We start from the raw sequence: 17,922 nt of genomic DNA on the forward strand, positions 1-17,922 counted from the left end.
ACAATACTCCCCCCCTAGTTTCGAGGGAGGAGAAACGAGATTTTCCTGGTGCGGCTGGGTGAGTCAGGACCGTCCAGGGACGTTGTGGCGACCACCTGAGGTTGAGCAGGGTCAAGCAGGTAGGCCGGTTTGACCCGGTCCATGGACACAGCGTCCTGAGTGCCGTTCCGGTCGATGGTCACAGTCTTGCGTGTCCGCCGCAAGACACGATAGGGCCCTTGGTATGGTTGTGAGAGGGGGCGCTGAACAGCATCGACGCGGACGAAGACGTGTGTACAGGTGTCCAGGTCCTGGCTCACAAAAATCTTCTTAGGAGAGGAGCGAGGCTGGACTGGCTGTAGGTTGCGCATGGCACTGTGGAGGCGGGTGGCGAAATCTCGGGCACTGCACAGGTCTGGCTCTTGTGAGGGCACCAGCATCTCGCCGGGAAGCCTGAGGTTGGCGCCATACACCAACTCGGACGAGGAATGCTGGAGGTCTTCCTTGAGAGAGGACCTGATGCCGAGGAGGACAAGAGGAAGAGCCAGGGACCAGTGTTCGCGCTGTGAGGCGGCCATCAGGGAGGACTTGAGCTGGCGATGGAATCTCTCAACCATCCCATTTGACTGGGGATGGTAGCTCGAAGTCCTGTAGCGCCGTATGCCGAGAAATACCATGATCCTATTCCAGACATTAGCCTCGAACTGGCCACCACGGTCTGAGGTGAGGCTCAGAGGAACACCGAACCTTGAGACCCAAGTGGCGATGAAGGCGTTGGCGACGGTGTCGGTGGTGATGTCTGGAATAGGTGTAGCCTCAGGCCAGCGTGTAAACCGGTCCACGCACGTAAGGATGTAGCGGTGGCCGGCAGAGGGCGGCAGCGGCCCGACCAAGTCAATGTGGATATGGTCGAACCGTCTGGAGACTGGAGGAAAGGTGCCAGGCGGAGAGTGTGTGTGACGAGTCACCTTGGAGGCTTGGCAGGCGGTACAGGTGCGGGTCCACAGTCTGACATCTCTGTTGATGCCCTCCCAGATGAAGCGAGAAGTCAGCAGGCGCTGGGAGGCACGGATACCAGGGTGAGAGAGGTCATGTAGCTGACGGAAGGCCTTGACGCGATGCTGCTGAGGCAAGTAAGGGCGGACGGCCTCTGTGGAGACGTCAGCATACAGAGAGACCTTGGTACCTGGGAGTGTGACTTTCTTCATCTGGAGCGCCGAGTTCTGCAGGAGGTTTTCCAGCTCGGGGTCGCCGGACTGGTCGGCAGCTATGGCAGTGTAGTCGATGGAGGACACAGCAGAGATACCACGGGAGAGAGCGTCAGCTGGGGCGTTGTCGACACCTTTGATGTACCGGATGTCGGTGGTGAACTGAGAAACGAAGTCCATATGGCGAAGTTGCCGAGGAGAGTAGGTTGCCTTGTTTCTCAGGAAAATGGTGGTGAGTGGCTTGTGGTCGGTGTAGATGTGGAAGCGGCGGCCTTCTATGTAGTACCGGAAGCGCTTGACGGCCTTGTAGATTGCGAGGAGCTCACGGTCGTAGGCACTGTAGTTGGCTTCGGCAGTGTTGAGCTTCTGGGAAAAGAAGGCGAGCGGCTTCCAGGCACTGTCCACGAGCTGCTGGAGGACAGCACCAGTCCCATTGCCAGAGGCGTCAGTTGCGATGCTCACCTCTGCGTCGGGGACAGGGAAGGACAGCAAAGTTGCGTCGCTGAGGGCCTTCTTGGCAGCGAGGAAGGCAGCGTCAGTGTCCGGTGTCCAGGTGAGCATGACCGACTGACCACGCTTGCACGGCTTGATCATGGCGTGTAGAGGCTGCAGCAGGAGAGAGCAGTGTGGAATGAAGCGGTTGTAGTAGTTCACCATGCCCAAGAACTCTTTGAGCTGGCGCTGGGTAGATGGCTTCGGGAACTGCTGGATGGCTTCACATTTAGTGGCAAGTGGAGTGATGCCTGCTGGAGTGACGGTATGACCAAGGAAGGTGAGCGAGGCCACGCCGAACTCTGACTTGTCGGCGTTGATCTGGACACCGTAGTCCTGGAGGCGGCGGAAGACTTGTTCGAGGTGCTGTCTGTGCGAGGCTTCGTCGGGGCTCGCGATGAGAAGATCGTCGATGTAGGCGAAACAGAAGGGAAGACCGCGGAGGACCTCGTCGATGAACCTCTGGAACGTCTGTGCCGCATTCCTGAGGCCAAAGGGCATCCTAACGTATTCGAACAGACCGAAGGGAGTGATGATGGCAGTCTTCGGTATGTCGTCAGGATGAACAGGAATCTGGTGGAAGGCCTTGATGAGGTCGATGCGGGAGAAGATGGTGGAACCAGAGAGTTGCGACGAGAACTCCTGCAAGTTAGGCACAGGATAACGGTCTTCCTTGGTGCAAGAGTTGAGAGCTCTGTAGTCTCCGCAGGGTCGGATGTCGCCGTTTTTCTTCGGGACGACGTGAAGAGCTGATGACCAGTTGCTGCTGCTGGGCCGCACAATACCTTGCCGCATCAGAGACTCGAACTCGGCCTTGGCCTGGCGGTAGCGTTCGGGAGCAAGACGGCGGGCCTTGGCGTGTACAGGCGGTCCTGAAGTCTCTATGTGATGCTGCACATGGTGTTTAGCGGGCACGCTGGCTGAGTAGGGTTGAGTCAGCGTGGGGAAGGACTTGAGTAAAACAGCGAACTGGTGGTCCCCTTTGATGACAGAGAGGAGAGTGCTGTCTCCTGGTGCTGGTCGAGCAAAGGAGGAGACAGAGGTCAGAGGGTCGACTAACCTGCGGCCTTTAACGTCGACCAGCAGGTTGAAGTGCTTGAGGAAGTCTGCTCCGAGAATTGCCTGGCTGACATCCCCGACGTAGAAGGTCCATTCGAAGCGACGTCGGAGGTAGAGATTCACTTGCATGGTGCGCCGTGAGTAGACGGGAATCTTGGTCCCATTGGCGGCGTGGAGATGCAAGAGAGGCGGCAAGGTGCGTAGACTGGCGGGCGCGGGGATAATACTGACATCGGCGCCGGTGTCTATGAGAAACCTTGTGTTGGAGCGGCAGTCTCGTAGGTGGAGCAGCGCTGAGAAACACTGGCGGGCAATTGGCTGCATCACTGCTCGCCGTTGGTGTTTGACGTGTTGTAGGTGCATGGGGAAACGCACTTGTTGGCCTTGGCACCAAACTTGTTGTGGTACCAACACAGACCTGGGCTCCTAGAACGGGAGCGGCGCTGGAGGCGGCGAGGAGTGGAGGAACGTGAGCGACGGCCATCATGCAGTTGCTTCTTCAAGTAGTTAACCTCGGTGGTAAGCTGAGAGATGAGCTTGGTAAGGTGAGACAACTGGGTGTCATTCTGTGTGGTAGTGACAGAAGACACAGGAGAAGCAGGTGTTGCAGGAAGAATCGCCAGGAAGTCGTCTGCCAACTTAGCGATGGCGTCAGGTTTCAAAGTGTCCTTGACGCTGAAGAGGCTACGCTGGATGGCAGGAGGAAGGCGCTGGTAGAACAGTTGCTTGAAGAGATCAGCGTCGAAGGCTTGGTACTTGTCACCAAGCAGTTGCTTCATGCGACTCAGCAACTGTGACGGCTTCTCATCACCTAATTCCTCACTAGAGAGGAGCTCACGGAGACGGGTGGCGACGGAAGATTGTAGACTCGTTAGTAGGGCAGTCTTCAAATCTTCATAGGGAGTGTCAGAGGAGGCAGCAGTGGAGATGACGACAGAGATATGTGTAAGCACGTCGGATGGCAAGAAGCTAACAGCATGGTTGAATTTGGTGAGGCTGTTAGTGATCTTGGATGCCTTGAAGCTGCACTCCAAGAGACAGAACCACAAGGATGGGTCCTGCGAGTAGAAGGGAGGTGCCTTAAAAGACACCGCCGTCGCAGCAAGGTCTTCCTGAGACATGGCTGGTGGTGGTGATGGGCACTAGGCTCTGGCGTGAAGATCCTATGGGTCACAGCAGGTCTTAGGGAGCTGCTGTTGTACACAATAGTGTCACTGTCACTGGCGTGTGTCACTGGAGTGTGTCACTAGTGTGTGTCACTGGCGTGTGTCACTGGAGTGTGTCACTGGCGTGTGTTACTGGAGTGTGTCACTAGTGTGTGTCACTGGCGTGTGTCACTGGAGTGTGTCACTAGTGTGTCACTGGTGTGTGCTTGCACAGGGGGATGGGGATTCACGCCGTATCCACGTGGCGGGTCGAGAAAAGGGTAACACTCAAGCCGTAATCCAGGTGGCGGGTAAGCACAGTAACACGCCGTAATCCAGGTGGCGGGTAAGCACAATATCACGCCGTAATCCAGGTGGCGGGTGCAAAGGTGAAAATTGGAAGGTGGGCGGGACAGAGGGACGCAGAAGGTGTCGCTGTGGCACAGAAGGTGCTGTAGGAGGCACGGAAGGTGCTGTAGGAGGCACAGAAGGTGCTGTAGGAGGCACAGAAGGTGCTGCAGAAGGTGCTGAAGGTGGGCGCAGAAGGCGCTGAAGGGTGGGCGCAGAAGGCGCTGCAGAAGGGTGGGCGCAGAAGGCGCTGAAAGGTGGGCGCAGAAGGCGCAGCAGGAAGGGGAGGGAGCACAAAGGTGCTAGGAGGGGGGGTATAGTTAACCCTTACTATGCCTAAGGCATAATATTTCTCCCGGCCTAACCGTCAACTCCACGAACACCACATATGGAGGTGGAGCTTTTTCGGGTAGGAGCCCTCCAACGAATACCCCAGGCGGAGCTGGCGCAGGTCTTTGGGCTAGGAGACAGTGGCTCTTATACAGCCACGGTTCCTTCCTCTTAGCTAGCTCATGGGGTCACCATTTGTTGGTATGGAAAGAGTACCAACTATTGGAGCTAATGCTAATTGAGGAAACTGAATTAAAAGCATTCAGTGGAGGGTTAGTTTATTACAAAAATAGTTGGGTACATATATAAATAATATTTAACAATAATAATTTTAATAAGTTTGTATGTGATTGTGTATGTATGAATGTATGTATGAATGAGTGAATGTGTGTGAATGTGTAGTGTTTTGTGTTGCATATTATACAAATATAAATAAAATGAATAATATAATAATATGAGAGTAAGACAAATATACTATAAAAAAAGTAAATAATTAATTAGTATGCAGTGAAATGGTGAGACAGGAAATGTATGGTGATAACAGAAAATGCAATGATTGTAGGGCAGACTTAAGTAAACGGCCGCTACTTCTTTTCTACTATTACTTCTTTTCACTACTACCATTACTACTACTACTATTAATAATAGTAGTAGGAGTAATAGTAGTAGTACAACTACTGCAGTTATACTGATATTGCTACTGTTAATACTACTACTAATAATAACATATTTTCAACCTCAACTTCTGCTACTACTACTATTACTACTACTACTATCACTACTACTAGTACTACTGCTATTATCACTACTTTTACTACTGCTACTACTACTACTACTACTACAACAACTACAACTACTACTACTACTACTACTACTACAGCTACTAATATTACTACTACAACTCCTACTACTGCTGCTACTACTGCAGTTCTAGTACTATTACTGCTGTTACTATTAATGTAGGATAGTATTTTATGTGTTCTTTGTAAGAGGTAGCGATGCGAATTCAGTTATTCAATAAAGCCGAGTTGGCACCTCAGCAGGGCTTCCATTTTAGGGTAAAATACCTTAAACTAGGGTAATTGGACCCTTCTTAAGTTAGTGTTTAGGGTAATGCATAAACTAGGATAATTTTAGGATAATCTGCCGTCCTATGGATAGGTGTGCTTGGAATGGAGTCAGTCTGGTGGCAGGCTGGTTTTCTTTCATGTTCGATTCATGTACACAATCATCCCCGTGACTTGTATCATCCCTTCACCCCCCCACCCCATCCCCTTTCTCTCCAGTCTCCATTCACCCGTCTACTACGCGTACACGTTTTGGACCTTCGGACGGTTAGATCACAGTTCACACACAGAGTCAATCACTTGCGAGGACGAGTCCACACAGAACAGCCGCAGTAGTGGCTGTAGTGCTATTTTAAAACTGTTTACTAGCTGGAATCTACGTGGAGGTGGCCTCTTCCCATAATCATAAGGAATAACTTCATTTCCACTCTATAAGGTAATTTGTTTTATATATATTGTTATGACGAGGGGCATGCAGCTGTGTGTATTGTCTGGAGTTGTGTGGTATGTGGCGTGTGTGCTGATGAGGCGAGCTTCGTATGTGTGTGGCATGTCGGGTAGGTGTTGACATGTCGGTTGGTGACAGTGTGCTGGATGATGAAGATGATAATGAGGCCGTTGATGATGATGCCAGTGATGTTGATGATGATAATGCTGGTGATGAGAGTGATGTTGTTACACTGTTCCATTGTGGTGGTATTGGTGGTTATTTGAGAGGAAGTGGAGGAGGGTGTTGCTAACTTCTCGATTGGTGCCTACAATCTCTCCCATTTAACGATGTTACCTGCGAATAAGTGACACTTTTTACTTCGACAATCTAGGGTAAAATCGACAAAAATCTAGGGTAAGATTTCATCAACTCATGGAAGCACTGCTTCTGAGTTCCCGCGCACCGCTCTCAGTGTGTTGTCATGGCTTGCCCCGGGAACGTCTTGTCTCTGAGCAAGCCGCCCTGTACTTCTCTTCCTACCGCAGTATTAAAGGACATACTTTACTTCGGTGTGTCCATGGCCTTTCCCACCACGTAGAGGACATGTGGACACCTACACGACAAGCAAGTTGTTCCACATGGCGCAGTGAGAGTAGCTGCTTGGAAGTAATTCGCCGGCAGACAGCCTACGCGTCCCCCGCCACCCTTCAGCCTTCGAATGTCAGTGCAGTGTTTCGACAGTGTTGTGCGGTGCTAGTGGCAGTGCAGTGTTCCTCGGTGTTTTGCGTGTGCTTGCAGAGAGACAGCAAGGCAGACGGCAAACATCGTCCAGCGAAATAGGAGCGCATGTGTCATAACACCACTCTGCGCGGCGTCTGGTTAGACACTGCCCGGCAGCCCGAGTGCCCCGGCCAGGTTGCCAGATGTCCCAGTCTACATGAGGCCTCATTTTTGATCGAAAAGGCCACAAAAGAGGCCATCTTTATTAAACCATAACAGAAATGTTTTCTAAAATGCCAAAAAAAAAAAAAAAAAATACCAACCATACAGTGTTCTATCACAAAATATTTGCCTATTTATTAGACTTAATAAAGAGAAAGCAATTACAGCAATTACTCCACGTTATCATACTATATTCTGCAAAATCAAGTTTATGATGCATACTCACAGTGCTTGCCCATATGGGGGGAGATTTGGATGTCGGCTTCCTAGAAATGCACTTGCAGCATTTCATCAAAGTCCTGGCTGTCTTGTTCAGCCAGATCCCTGGAAGTTGCTGCAGTTGAGGTGGATGGTTCCTCGGGATGCACAGTGCTGCTCTTGTAAATGGAGCTGTTGAACATGCTTAACAACTTGTCTGTTACTTCAAACTTGTTACAGCATATTCCTTCACTACACAGACGACTTCGGATTCTCAAAACTGCTTCCATAGTTTCTAAGGAGAGCCTGTTCCTCACTTTTTTTTTTTAATGTTTGTTACATGAGAGAAAATTCTCTCAACAAAGGCGTTACTCAGTGGAAGTGCATGTGCATTCAGAACAATCTGTGCAAGCTCAGCAAAACATTTCTCACCAACAGCATTGCTATACTTTTGAACAGTTGTCCAGAAGTTTACTGCTTCATGTGGTATTTTTTCATTAGGAAACTCTTTCCTCCAATCAACCAAGAGAAGCTTGTCATACTGTTGCTCCAGTTGCATATTTATGACTTTGCTAGTAGAGTGAATAAGGTGAGTGAATGCTCCAGCAACACTTGAAAATGTCTTACGCATTTGATTTAGGCATATCTTTGGTTGAAAATACCTTAGATTTTCAACAACGTCAGTGTCTTGACTTAGTCTCTTTTCTAACTGACTTTCTGCCTCAATGAGGAAGTCAAAGCATCTTTGTTTCAACCGTGATTTTTCTTCTTCAGGTAACTTTGATTGCGAAATTTCAAGCTGAAACTTATCCCTATATTTCACTTGGCAAGGAGCATATGGAACATTCTTGTCTTCATCTTCATACACTCTGTGCAATATGGAGCTGTGCAACTGTTTCAATTCAGAAAACACTTTGAAAGGTTCAGCATCAGTCGCTTGGAAGGATGCATTAACAGACTCAAAATTTTGAATGTGTGGTAATGCAAATATAAGATACAAGTAGTTTCTCTTATCACTTATCATTTCATTGATAAGGCGTGCATGGTAATTTCTTTCCTTCTCAGCAATTACTGAAAAGTAGGCCTTGAGTTCATGCCACTGTGTTATGATATCAAAAATGCATTTTCCTTTCACCAGCCATCGTGTGTTGCTAGGAGTTATGAATCTTGAAGGTTGAATGCATTCATCATTCATCACAGAAAATACTTCCTTAAACTCTTCTCTCCTAAGACAGCTAAGCTTGAACCAGCGAGCAATCTCAGAAATTAAGTACTCCAGGTTTGATGGTAATTTCTTAAAAGCATATTCACAGCACAGAGCAAGACTGTGGCAGGTGCACTTCACAAATATTACTTTAGGTACTACTTCTCTCAGCCTGGACAGCACAGAGTTTTTTCTGCCACACACATTACTGGCTCCGTCACAGTCACTACTGAAGCCAATGCAGTTCCCAATGTCTACATTAATTTTTTTCAAGTAGTTAGTGATAGCATTATACAAAGCCTCTCCTGTAGTAGAAGTTACTGGGATTAAGGCCAGGAACTCAGTCTTTATACGGGAACTCTTTTCAAAGAAATACTTAACACAGAGACAAAGATGTTTCATGCCACCAATGTCCGTGGACTCATCAATCAGCAGTGAGTATTTACTGCTTTGTAATTCAGTAATCAGCTCTTCCAACAATGCAGCACTGACAACATTTTTCAAAACTGCTGAACACTTTGTTCTATGCATTTTAACATTTTCCAAGGCATGACCTTTAGTAGCGTTACTTATTATTTCTGTGTAGTGATCAACAGACCTAATACTACTGTGGCAAGCAATACCTAATGCATATTTTATTTCAAAAACTTTCACTTCACTTTGCCTGCCTCTCAGCGACTTTACAAATGTTTTCATTATCTTGTTGTCAGACTTAACAACAGACTGAGACGCCTTTTTATGTTTTTCCGTATTTTCATGTAATACTAAGTTTGATTTTTTCATTGTACTGATCGTACAGTTACAAAATTTGCAGTAACATGCACCACCTCTGTTGCTTAGCCACTTATGGTCTTTTTCCCACTCCTCTCTATAGGTCCTTCCATCACTGTTTCCTGTTTTCCACTTCCCCATTTTGCGTGACACCTGACGACACTCTCGACAATCTGAAGCGAGTGTTAGCACTGAGCCGTGAGGGCTTCGTCACGCCGCGCGGGACACACCGCACATACACGTATTAGACCAGTACGAAACGCGTAGGATAGCATACGCCTGATGTTTGCATTTTGTGTATAAAGATATTTTGATCCATATTTTTAGGGGAAAATACTTGATATATGTTGACTATGCTGAATAGTAGAAAAGGCCAAGAAAAGGCCAAAATATGTTTGGCCTCTAGACCTAAATTTTCAAAGGCCAACGATGCTCTAAAAAGGCCAAAATGGCCTTTTAAGGCCAAACCTGGCAACCCTGGCCCCGGCCTCCATTCCACGGGCCGCCGCCGCCTCTTCATCGGTGTTGCCATACACAGAGCACCCAGCACTGCCACACGTACACCACTGACACGCACAGACACACGCATGTACGCACACCACGCACTGCATTCAGCTTCAGGGTAGTCTGTACAGTCTTGTGTACTCTGTTGTACTCGTGCCGGTTCGAGCCGTTGAGGCGCTGGTCACGTAGTAATTTCCAGAGTCACCCTGAGTGATGCCGAAAGGCGGGAAGAAGGCAACACCACCACCCGTACAGTCTGAGGAAGCCTCGCAGCAGTCTTCATCTCCTCCTTCGCCCTCAGCATCCATGGATGTGCAAGCACTTTTCCGATTGATGGCAGACAGGGAGGACGCAGCACGGGCCGAGAGGGAAGAACAGCGGCGAGAAGACGCAGCACCTTTCGAAGCTCTGCTAACAAGACTGGCGCCGCTTACACCACAGTCAGTCTTCGAGTACTGCTGGGAGCGCCTCTGCCCCGCCAGGCCCACCTGTTCCACCACCGACTCCTAGAGCGGCTGTACAGTAGGGTGTTTCATGACAGAGGGTTGAAAAATAAAACTGTAAGGAAGTTTCATCCTCATTGCTTATCTTGTTCCACTGGCTCAGAAAACAAGTTTGAACAAGTTTCAGCCTGATTGGAAAATATTTAGGGGTCCCGAGAATTTACATTCCGTCAGCCTATCATGCGCTTACCGCTTAGTCTGGTTGTAGGCTTCACAGCGAGAGGTTAGTGTCTCTGTGTGTGTGTTTTCCATAATAATTGTTATATAAATTACACTGATGCATAAGTAATACCTATGCATCAGTGTGTATATATATATATATATATATATATATATATATATATATATATATATATATATATATATATATATATATATATATATATTAATAGGCTAGATACATACCCATTGGGTATGTATATAGCCTATTAATCATATACTCGTATATGTATCTATTTATCTATCTATCTATTCATTTATCTATTTATCTATCTATCTATCTATATGGATTTCACGATGCAGAAATTAAATGCTGGACACTCGTGTATGCATTGAATGCATAAGGGAACACCACCTGTCAGATAGAATCAAGGGGTTATCATTTGACACTACATCATCGAACACTGGAATTCATGCAGGTGCCTGCACCAAGATTGAGGACGCTCTTGAGAAACAACTTCTATACCTAGCATGCAGGCATCACATTTATGAAATTGTTCTAGCCAAAGCCTTCCACCTCTCAATGGGCCCCACCACTGGGCCTAATATTGAAATCTTTAAAAGACTCAAGAATCAGTGGAATGAAATCGATAGGTCCCTGACAACTAGCTGCACTATTGCCGAACCTCTTCAGGGTCTCAGGGACAAAACTATTCTTATTGTGAGAAAATTTTTTGCTATCTGTCAGCAGCGGGATGACTATAAAGAGCTTCTTCAGCTGGTCCTTCTCTTTCTTGGGGAAGAGACTACTGTTAATGTGCCTCTCCGGAAGCCAGGAGCATATCACAATGCACGGTGGATGGCAAAGGCTATCTATGCATTGAAGCTATACCTTTTACAAGACCAATTCAAGATGACGGAGTTGGAACTTAAAGGTGTCACAGAAATCTGCCTTTTTGTTGCCCTGGCCTATGCAAAGGCTTGGTGTCATGCACCAAGAGCAGAGCAGGCTCCAGCTGTTGATCTGGAGTTTTTGCAAGACATGGAAACATTACAAGAAGAAGGAGTGATCATCACTGTTGCCAAGGAAGCACAAGCAGCCATGAAGCGACATTTGTGGTACCTCTCAGAGGCACTGGTTGGCTTGGAATTCTTTGATAAAGAACTTAACCAAGAGGAAAAAAGAAGAATGCAAGATAACCTATTAAAGCCAGCACTGAAGAAAGTAGCAAAGCGTATTGAGGGAAAAAACATCCTTGGCTCATTTAAAGAAAAAACGTTATCTGATTTTGTAACCTCGAGGACGATGGATCTGTTTACCACACTCTCAACATTGATGATGCCTTTACTCAAAATCCTCCTGCGTCTTGGGAAAGTGACTCAAAGTACCTTGAAGGTCAAGCCAAGGTCCATGACCTGGCTGTGGTTAATGATTTGGCTGAACGGGGGATAGCTCTTATCAAAAAGTTCAATTCCACATTAACAACAAAAGAAGAAGACAAACAGTTCTTATTGAAAGCAGTCTTTAAGCACAGAAAAGAATTTCCAAAGAAGCAAAAGGCAGAAATAATGAAGTAACTATATGAGACTGCTTTCTTTATAATTTTTGTACTTTATGTGTGCTCTCTGGCCAATTATTCTTTTGTTAGGGAAAATAAAGCAGCAATTATTTATAAAAAAAAGTTTTTTTCATGAAAACCTTAATTTCTCGAGACCCTTAATTTTTATCATAGGAGGGTAGATTTAGGAGAGGGATGATATTTTGGCAAGAGGAACTCAGGCATGTATGAGGAACAAATATCTGATATTGTCTGATTTTATGAAACACCCTACTGTACAGCCCCCAGCTCCTCTTCCTTCGGATGTTACGTACCAACAGTTCAGGGAATGGAGGCGGAAATGGGAAGATTACGCAATTATGGTGGACTTCGCAAGCCTGCCCCGTCCCAAACAGCTGATCCAGTTACGGATGTACCTTTCACTGGAGACTCAGAGAGTGTTGGAGCACACGCTACAGGTGCATCCAAGCTCCACTTCTCCCGTCGACGAGGTGCTCGATATTCTCCAGAAACACATCAAGGAATCCAGCAACGAGGCACTGAAGTGGCGGGCGTTCACCACCTGCAAATAGGCTACAGGAGAGTCTTTCGCAGACTGTTTTGTGTGGCTCAAGAGTTTGTCTGAAGAGATTGATGTCTGCAAAGCTCACAGCACAGTGTAAAGAAGCCTGGCTCAAGCACGGCATCCTCACTGGTGTGCAGGACGAGGAAGTAGTGCAGAAGATCATCGCCCTCGACGCTGCCGCCACACTCGCGGACGTCGTGACATTGTGCCGCTCCTACGAGGCCACCAGGACGGCTGCCTCGGCCTTACGTGCTCCTCCTGGAGTCCGTGCTGTCTCTCAGTACAGGAAAGACAAGAAGGTGGACCATAGAACCACGGCAGACGCACGTTCGGCTGTGTCTTCACCGCCCCCTTCCTGCAGTAATTGCGGCAAGCAACAGCACGGCCCCAAAGGCTGCCCTGCTACGGAGGCAGTGTGCCAGGGTTGCGGCACGACAGGGCACTGGTCACATACAGAAAAATGTCCAGCCAAGACTGTCCAATGCAAGGCATGCAGCCGATATGGACACTTCGAGAAACTCTGCAAGTCTTCCAGGCCCAAGAGTCAACATTCCGCGAAACCCAAGCCTCAGAAGTCGAAGAAAAACGGCCGTGCCACTATCCATGTGGTGCGAACACAGAGTCCGTCGGGGGTCCCCAGGTCTACCAGGCAGCAAGCGAGTAGCGTACGCAGAGTCCAGTCGACCGCTCGGGTCAAGCCCACGCCTTCTCCTACCATACGCGTGGTCGTCACACACGGTGAGAGGTCAAGTAGCATGGAGATGATACCTGACACAGGCGCTGACACCACGGTGATAGGCCCACACCATCTCCAGCACCTGGGCCTCACGAGGCGTAACCTACAACCGCCACCCCCGCTTGAGTACTACAACGCAGATGGGTCCAAGATGCCCGCTGCCTTGGGTTCCCTCCAGGTGGAGCTCACCTATGGCAATTTGTCGTGTTTGGGGTGGATTGATGTACAAGGTTCCCTTAGTACTCCCTTGCTCTCCTGGCAGCACTGCAGGGATTTAGGCATCGTACTGAAGGACTTTCCACGGCAGATAACCGACGCCGTTAGTACCATCGGTAGGATTCGGGAATCGACAAGTGCTACGCCAATGGCCACTGTACAGTGCCACAGGCAACCAGACTCCGCAGTTGCCCCACCCCCAGCACCGTCGCCATCACTACCACTGCATGCCAACACATCTCCTGCAGAGGCCAAGGAGTACTTCCTCCAAGAGTATGCAGATGTTCTTGTGAAGAAGGACGACCTACAGAAGGCACCGCTGCAGCCTATGACGGGACCGCCTATGCGGATTCATCTCAGAGAAGATGCGAAGCCCTTCGCCGTCCACACACCCCGGCTGATTCCCCGGGCATACCAAGACCATGTGAAGGCCGAGTTAGACTCCATGGTGGCAGGGTATCATCGCTCCAGCTGATGAGGACCCATCTCCTTGGTGCCACCCGATGGTTGTCGTCCCGAAGGTCGGGGGAGGCGTACGCATCACCACCGACTTGTCGAAGTTAAACAGCCAGGTGTCCCGCCCGGCCCACCCGTCGTCTGCGCCATTCGCAGCGATCAGGAGTGTCGACCAGGAGGCCAAATACTTCATAACCATCGACGCTTTGTGTGGTTACTGGCAAATCCCTCTGGCCGAGGAAGACCTAGAACTTACTACTTTCATTACTCCTTACGGCCGCTTCCGTTACCTCCGCGGCCCCATGGGTTTTGCCGTCACTGGAGACGCTTTCGGTCGACGGGGCGACCTGGCTCTGTAGGGATTGACGCAGTGTGTGAAGGTAGTGGACGATCTCCTGTTGTTTGACAAGGAATACCTTTCACACCTCCACCGGGTCAACAACGTTCTGGCAAGATGCAGGTCACATGGCATTACCTTAAACGCTGAGAAGTTTGTTCTGGCCGCTGAAGCGGTCTCCTTCTGTGGCTACCAGCTCTTTCACGCCGGCATTACAGCAGACCCTGGGAAGGTCCGGGCCATTACGGACTATGTCAAGCCAGCCAACCTCACAGACCTGCGGTCATTCATGGGCCTCGCAAATCAACTGGCTGACTTTTCTCCGGACATATCCGCCGCTGCTGCCCCACTCCACCCGTTGATGAGCCATAAGAGAGCATTCATGTGGACCCCTGACCACGACCAGGTTTTCAAACGTGTCAAGAAGGCCTTGTCCAGTCCACCAGTCCTCACAGCATTTGACCCTGACCTTCCGGCTGTCCTACAAATGGACGCTTCGCGCTTGTACAGCCTGGGATACGCCCTCCTACAAGACCACAGGGGAGGACACTTCCGTCTAGTACAGTGTGGCTCACGCTTCTTGACGGATGCGGAGACTCGCTACGCCACAATCGAGTTAGAGTTGCTGGCGGTAGTGTGGGCTATGAAGAAGTGTATGTTCTACCTCACGGGTCTGCAGCACTTCACCCTTGTAACGGACCATCGCCCACTTGTCCCTATCCTCAACAGCTACACACTAGATGCCATTGACAACCCACGTTTGCAACGCTTGAAGGAGAAGATAGCGGCTTTTGCCTTCACCGCAACGTGGCGCCCAGGTAAAGAGCTGTGCATTCCTGATGCCCTCTCACGCTTCCCAGTGACCAACCCGACCACCGATGATGAAGCCCTTGATGCCGAAACCAGCTTCTCCGTCAGGAGCATTGTCACTTTGGGAGCAGTCGAGTCCCTGGCCACCACGGCTACTGACAGCGACCCAGCGATGGAGGAACTTCGGCGGGCGGCCTATGAAGATCCTGCCTACGCACGTTAGGCAGGGATTCCCAAGCGACCGCTACGCCCTTCCAAATACTCTTCGCCCATATTGGAAACTACGTGAGGACCTGTACTGTGAGGAGGACCTCGTCTTGTACGGGGCTAGGGTTGTTGTTCCGACCGCTCTTCGCCGTCGCACCCAGGCCCGCCTGCACGACAGCCACCGAGGAGCAGAGGCTACGAAACGCCGAGCTCGACAGGCGGTGTACTGGCCTGGCATTGACGCAGACATTGTGAACACAGTCCGCGCCTGCGCACCATGTCAAGTGATGCAGCCAAGCCAGCAGCAAGAGCCCCACCTCTGCGATGACACCCCCACCAGGCCCTTCGAGTCGGTGTCAGCTGACTTTTTCTCTACTGCGGGGAAGTCCTTCCTCGTGGTCACTGACCGACTGTCCGGCTGGCCTGTTGTGGTGTCTTGTGGTGTGGATACTACTTCTTCGGCAACTATTCGTCACTTCAGGCAGCTCTTTCGTGACCTAGGAGTGCCAGTTCGCCTTCGCACGGACGGCGGCCCACAGTTTGCCAGCCAGGAGTTCGCCGCCTTTCTGGAGCGCTGGGGAGTCCGCCACAACATGTCGACGCCCCACTACCCACAATCGAACGGTCACGCAGAGGCTGCTGTGAAGTCTGTCAAGCACCTCATCCAGAAGGTGGCCCCTACTGGAAACCTGGATTGTGAGGCGTTCGACAAGGGCCTCCTCGAGCTTCGCAACACCCCAAACCACACCGGTCGCTCCCCATCCCAGATACTCTACGGTCACCCTCTTCGCTCTTGTGTCCCGGCTCACGCCAAGGCTTTCCAAAAGCAGTGGCAGGCCAGAGCAGAGAGCTGTGATCGTCGGGCTGCTGTTCGCCTACATGATGATACGGCTCGGTACAACGCACACGCCTGGCCTCTCCCACCGCTTGAGCTCAATGCCGTAGTCCGTTTCCAAGACCCAACGAGGAAGCGCTGGGATAAGGTCGGCACCGTCATGGGCATTGGCAAGTCCCTTGACTACCTCGTCAAGATGCCGAGCGGTCGTACCTAGTGGAGGAACCACCGCTTCCTTCGCCAGTCCATGTTCCCGCCCGAGGACCGGCTGCCCACGGAGGCCAATCCACCTGAAGCAGAGTCGCCCCAATCCGCTCTGACCCGTCGCTCAGCAGGCATCAAGGACAGGAGACACGCTCAAGACACTGTGTGCTGTGAGCGTGCAAAGGGGAGGGAGATGTAGGATAGTATTTTATGTGTTCTTTGTAAGAGGTAGCGATGCGAATTCAGTTATTCAATAAAGCCGAGTTGGCACCTCAGTTCCCGGGCATCGCTCTCAGTGTGTTGTCACGGCTTGCCCAGGGAACGTCTTGTCCATGCGCAAGCCGCCATGTACTTCTCTTCCTACCGCAGTAATAAAGGACATATGGACACCTACACGACAAGCAAGTTGTTCCACAATTAACACCGCTACTACTCCCACTACTACTACTACTGCTACTACTACTACCTGATACTGCTAATACTACTACCTAATGGTGCTACTACTACTACTACTACGACAACCACTATTACTCTCTCTCTCTCTCTCTCTCTCTCTCTCTCTCTGTCATGGTGGTACTGCTACTACTACTACTACTACTTTTACTACTGGTACTACTACTACTACTACTACTACTACTACTACTACTACTACTACTACTACTACTACTATTATTATTATTGCCATTACTACTACTACTCTTACAACAACAACTACTACTACTACTACTACTACTACTACTACTACTACTACTACTACTACTACTTCTACCTACTGTTGCTACTATTACTACTAACTACTGCTGCAGCTATTACTACCTATTGCTGCTGTTACTACTCTCTCTCTCTCTCTCTCTCTCTCTCTCTCTCTCTCTCTCTCTCTCTCTCTCTCTCTCTCTCTCTCTCTCTCTCTCTCTCTCTCTCTCTCATAGAGGTGCTGCTGCTCCTTTGTTGCTGCTGCTGCTGCAGCTGTTACTACCACCACTACTACTACTACTACTACTACTACTACTACTACTACTACTAGTAGTAGTAGTAGTAGCACAACCACTGAAGTTCTACTATTATTGCTTCTACAAATAATAATATTACTACCCTCTACTGGTACTACTACTGCTACTGCTACTGCTACTACTACTACCACTACTACTACTACTACTACCACTACTACTACTACTATTATTACTATTACCTGCTGCCACTGCTGCTACCACTACTGCACTACTACCACCACCACCATTACTGTTGCTGCCACTGCTACTACTTTACACATTGCAGAGCTGCACCACTGCTGGTGCACAGCACCATCACTGCTAGCACAACCACACTGCCACTGCCGCAGCACCCACTGCTGCTGCTGTCACCATTGACCACAGCACCAACACACACCACCACTGCTGCCGCTGCTGCTGCTGCTGCTGCTGCTGCTGCTGCTGCTGCTGCCACCACACCACTACCACCACCACCACCACCACCACCACCACCATACCACCATATATATATCTCTCTCTCTCCACCTCACTGCTTTTGTTGCACCACCACCACCAGTGCTACCACCACTGCAACCACTACTACTACCACCACCACCACCACCACTACCACACTGACCACTACACTACCACCCACTGCTGCTGCTACCACTACTACTACTACACCACTAC

The 17,922-nt window shown here is 49.6% G+C and overlaps 2 protein-coding genes across 2 annotated transcripts; one reads left to right on the forward strand and one right to left on the reverse strand.

Moving 5' to 3' along the window:
- Positions 1 to 3,061: 3,061 nt before the first annotated feature.
- Positions 3,062 to 3,859, reverse strand: LOC123511824. The gene has a single exon (XM_045267870.1). It carries the CDS (start codon positions 3,857 to 3,859, stop codon positions 3,062 to 3,064), a length of 798 nt encoding a protein of 265 aa, XP_045123805.1.
- An 11,959-nt stretch (positions 3,860 to 15,818) lies between these two features.
- Positions 15,819 to 16,540, forward strand: LOC123511914. The gene has a single exon (XM_045267993.1). The coding sequence runs from the start codon at positions 15,819 to 15,821 to the stop codon at positions 16,275 to 16,277; it is 459 nt and encodes a 152-aa protein (XP_045123928.1). The 3' UTR covers positions 16,278 to 16,540.
- Positions 16,541 to 17,922: the final 1,382 nt, after the last annotated feature.

This window comes from Portunus trituberculatus, chromosome 32 (genome assembly GCF_017591435.1).
Source record: "Portunus trituberculatus isolate SZX2019 chromosome 32, ASM1759143v1, whole genome shotgun sequence".
NCBI classification, from domain to species: domain Eukaryota; kingdom Metazoa; phylum Arthropoda; class Malacostraca; order Decapoda; family Portunidae; genus Portunus; species Portunus trituberculatus.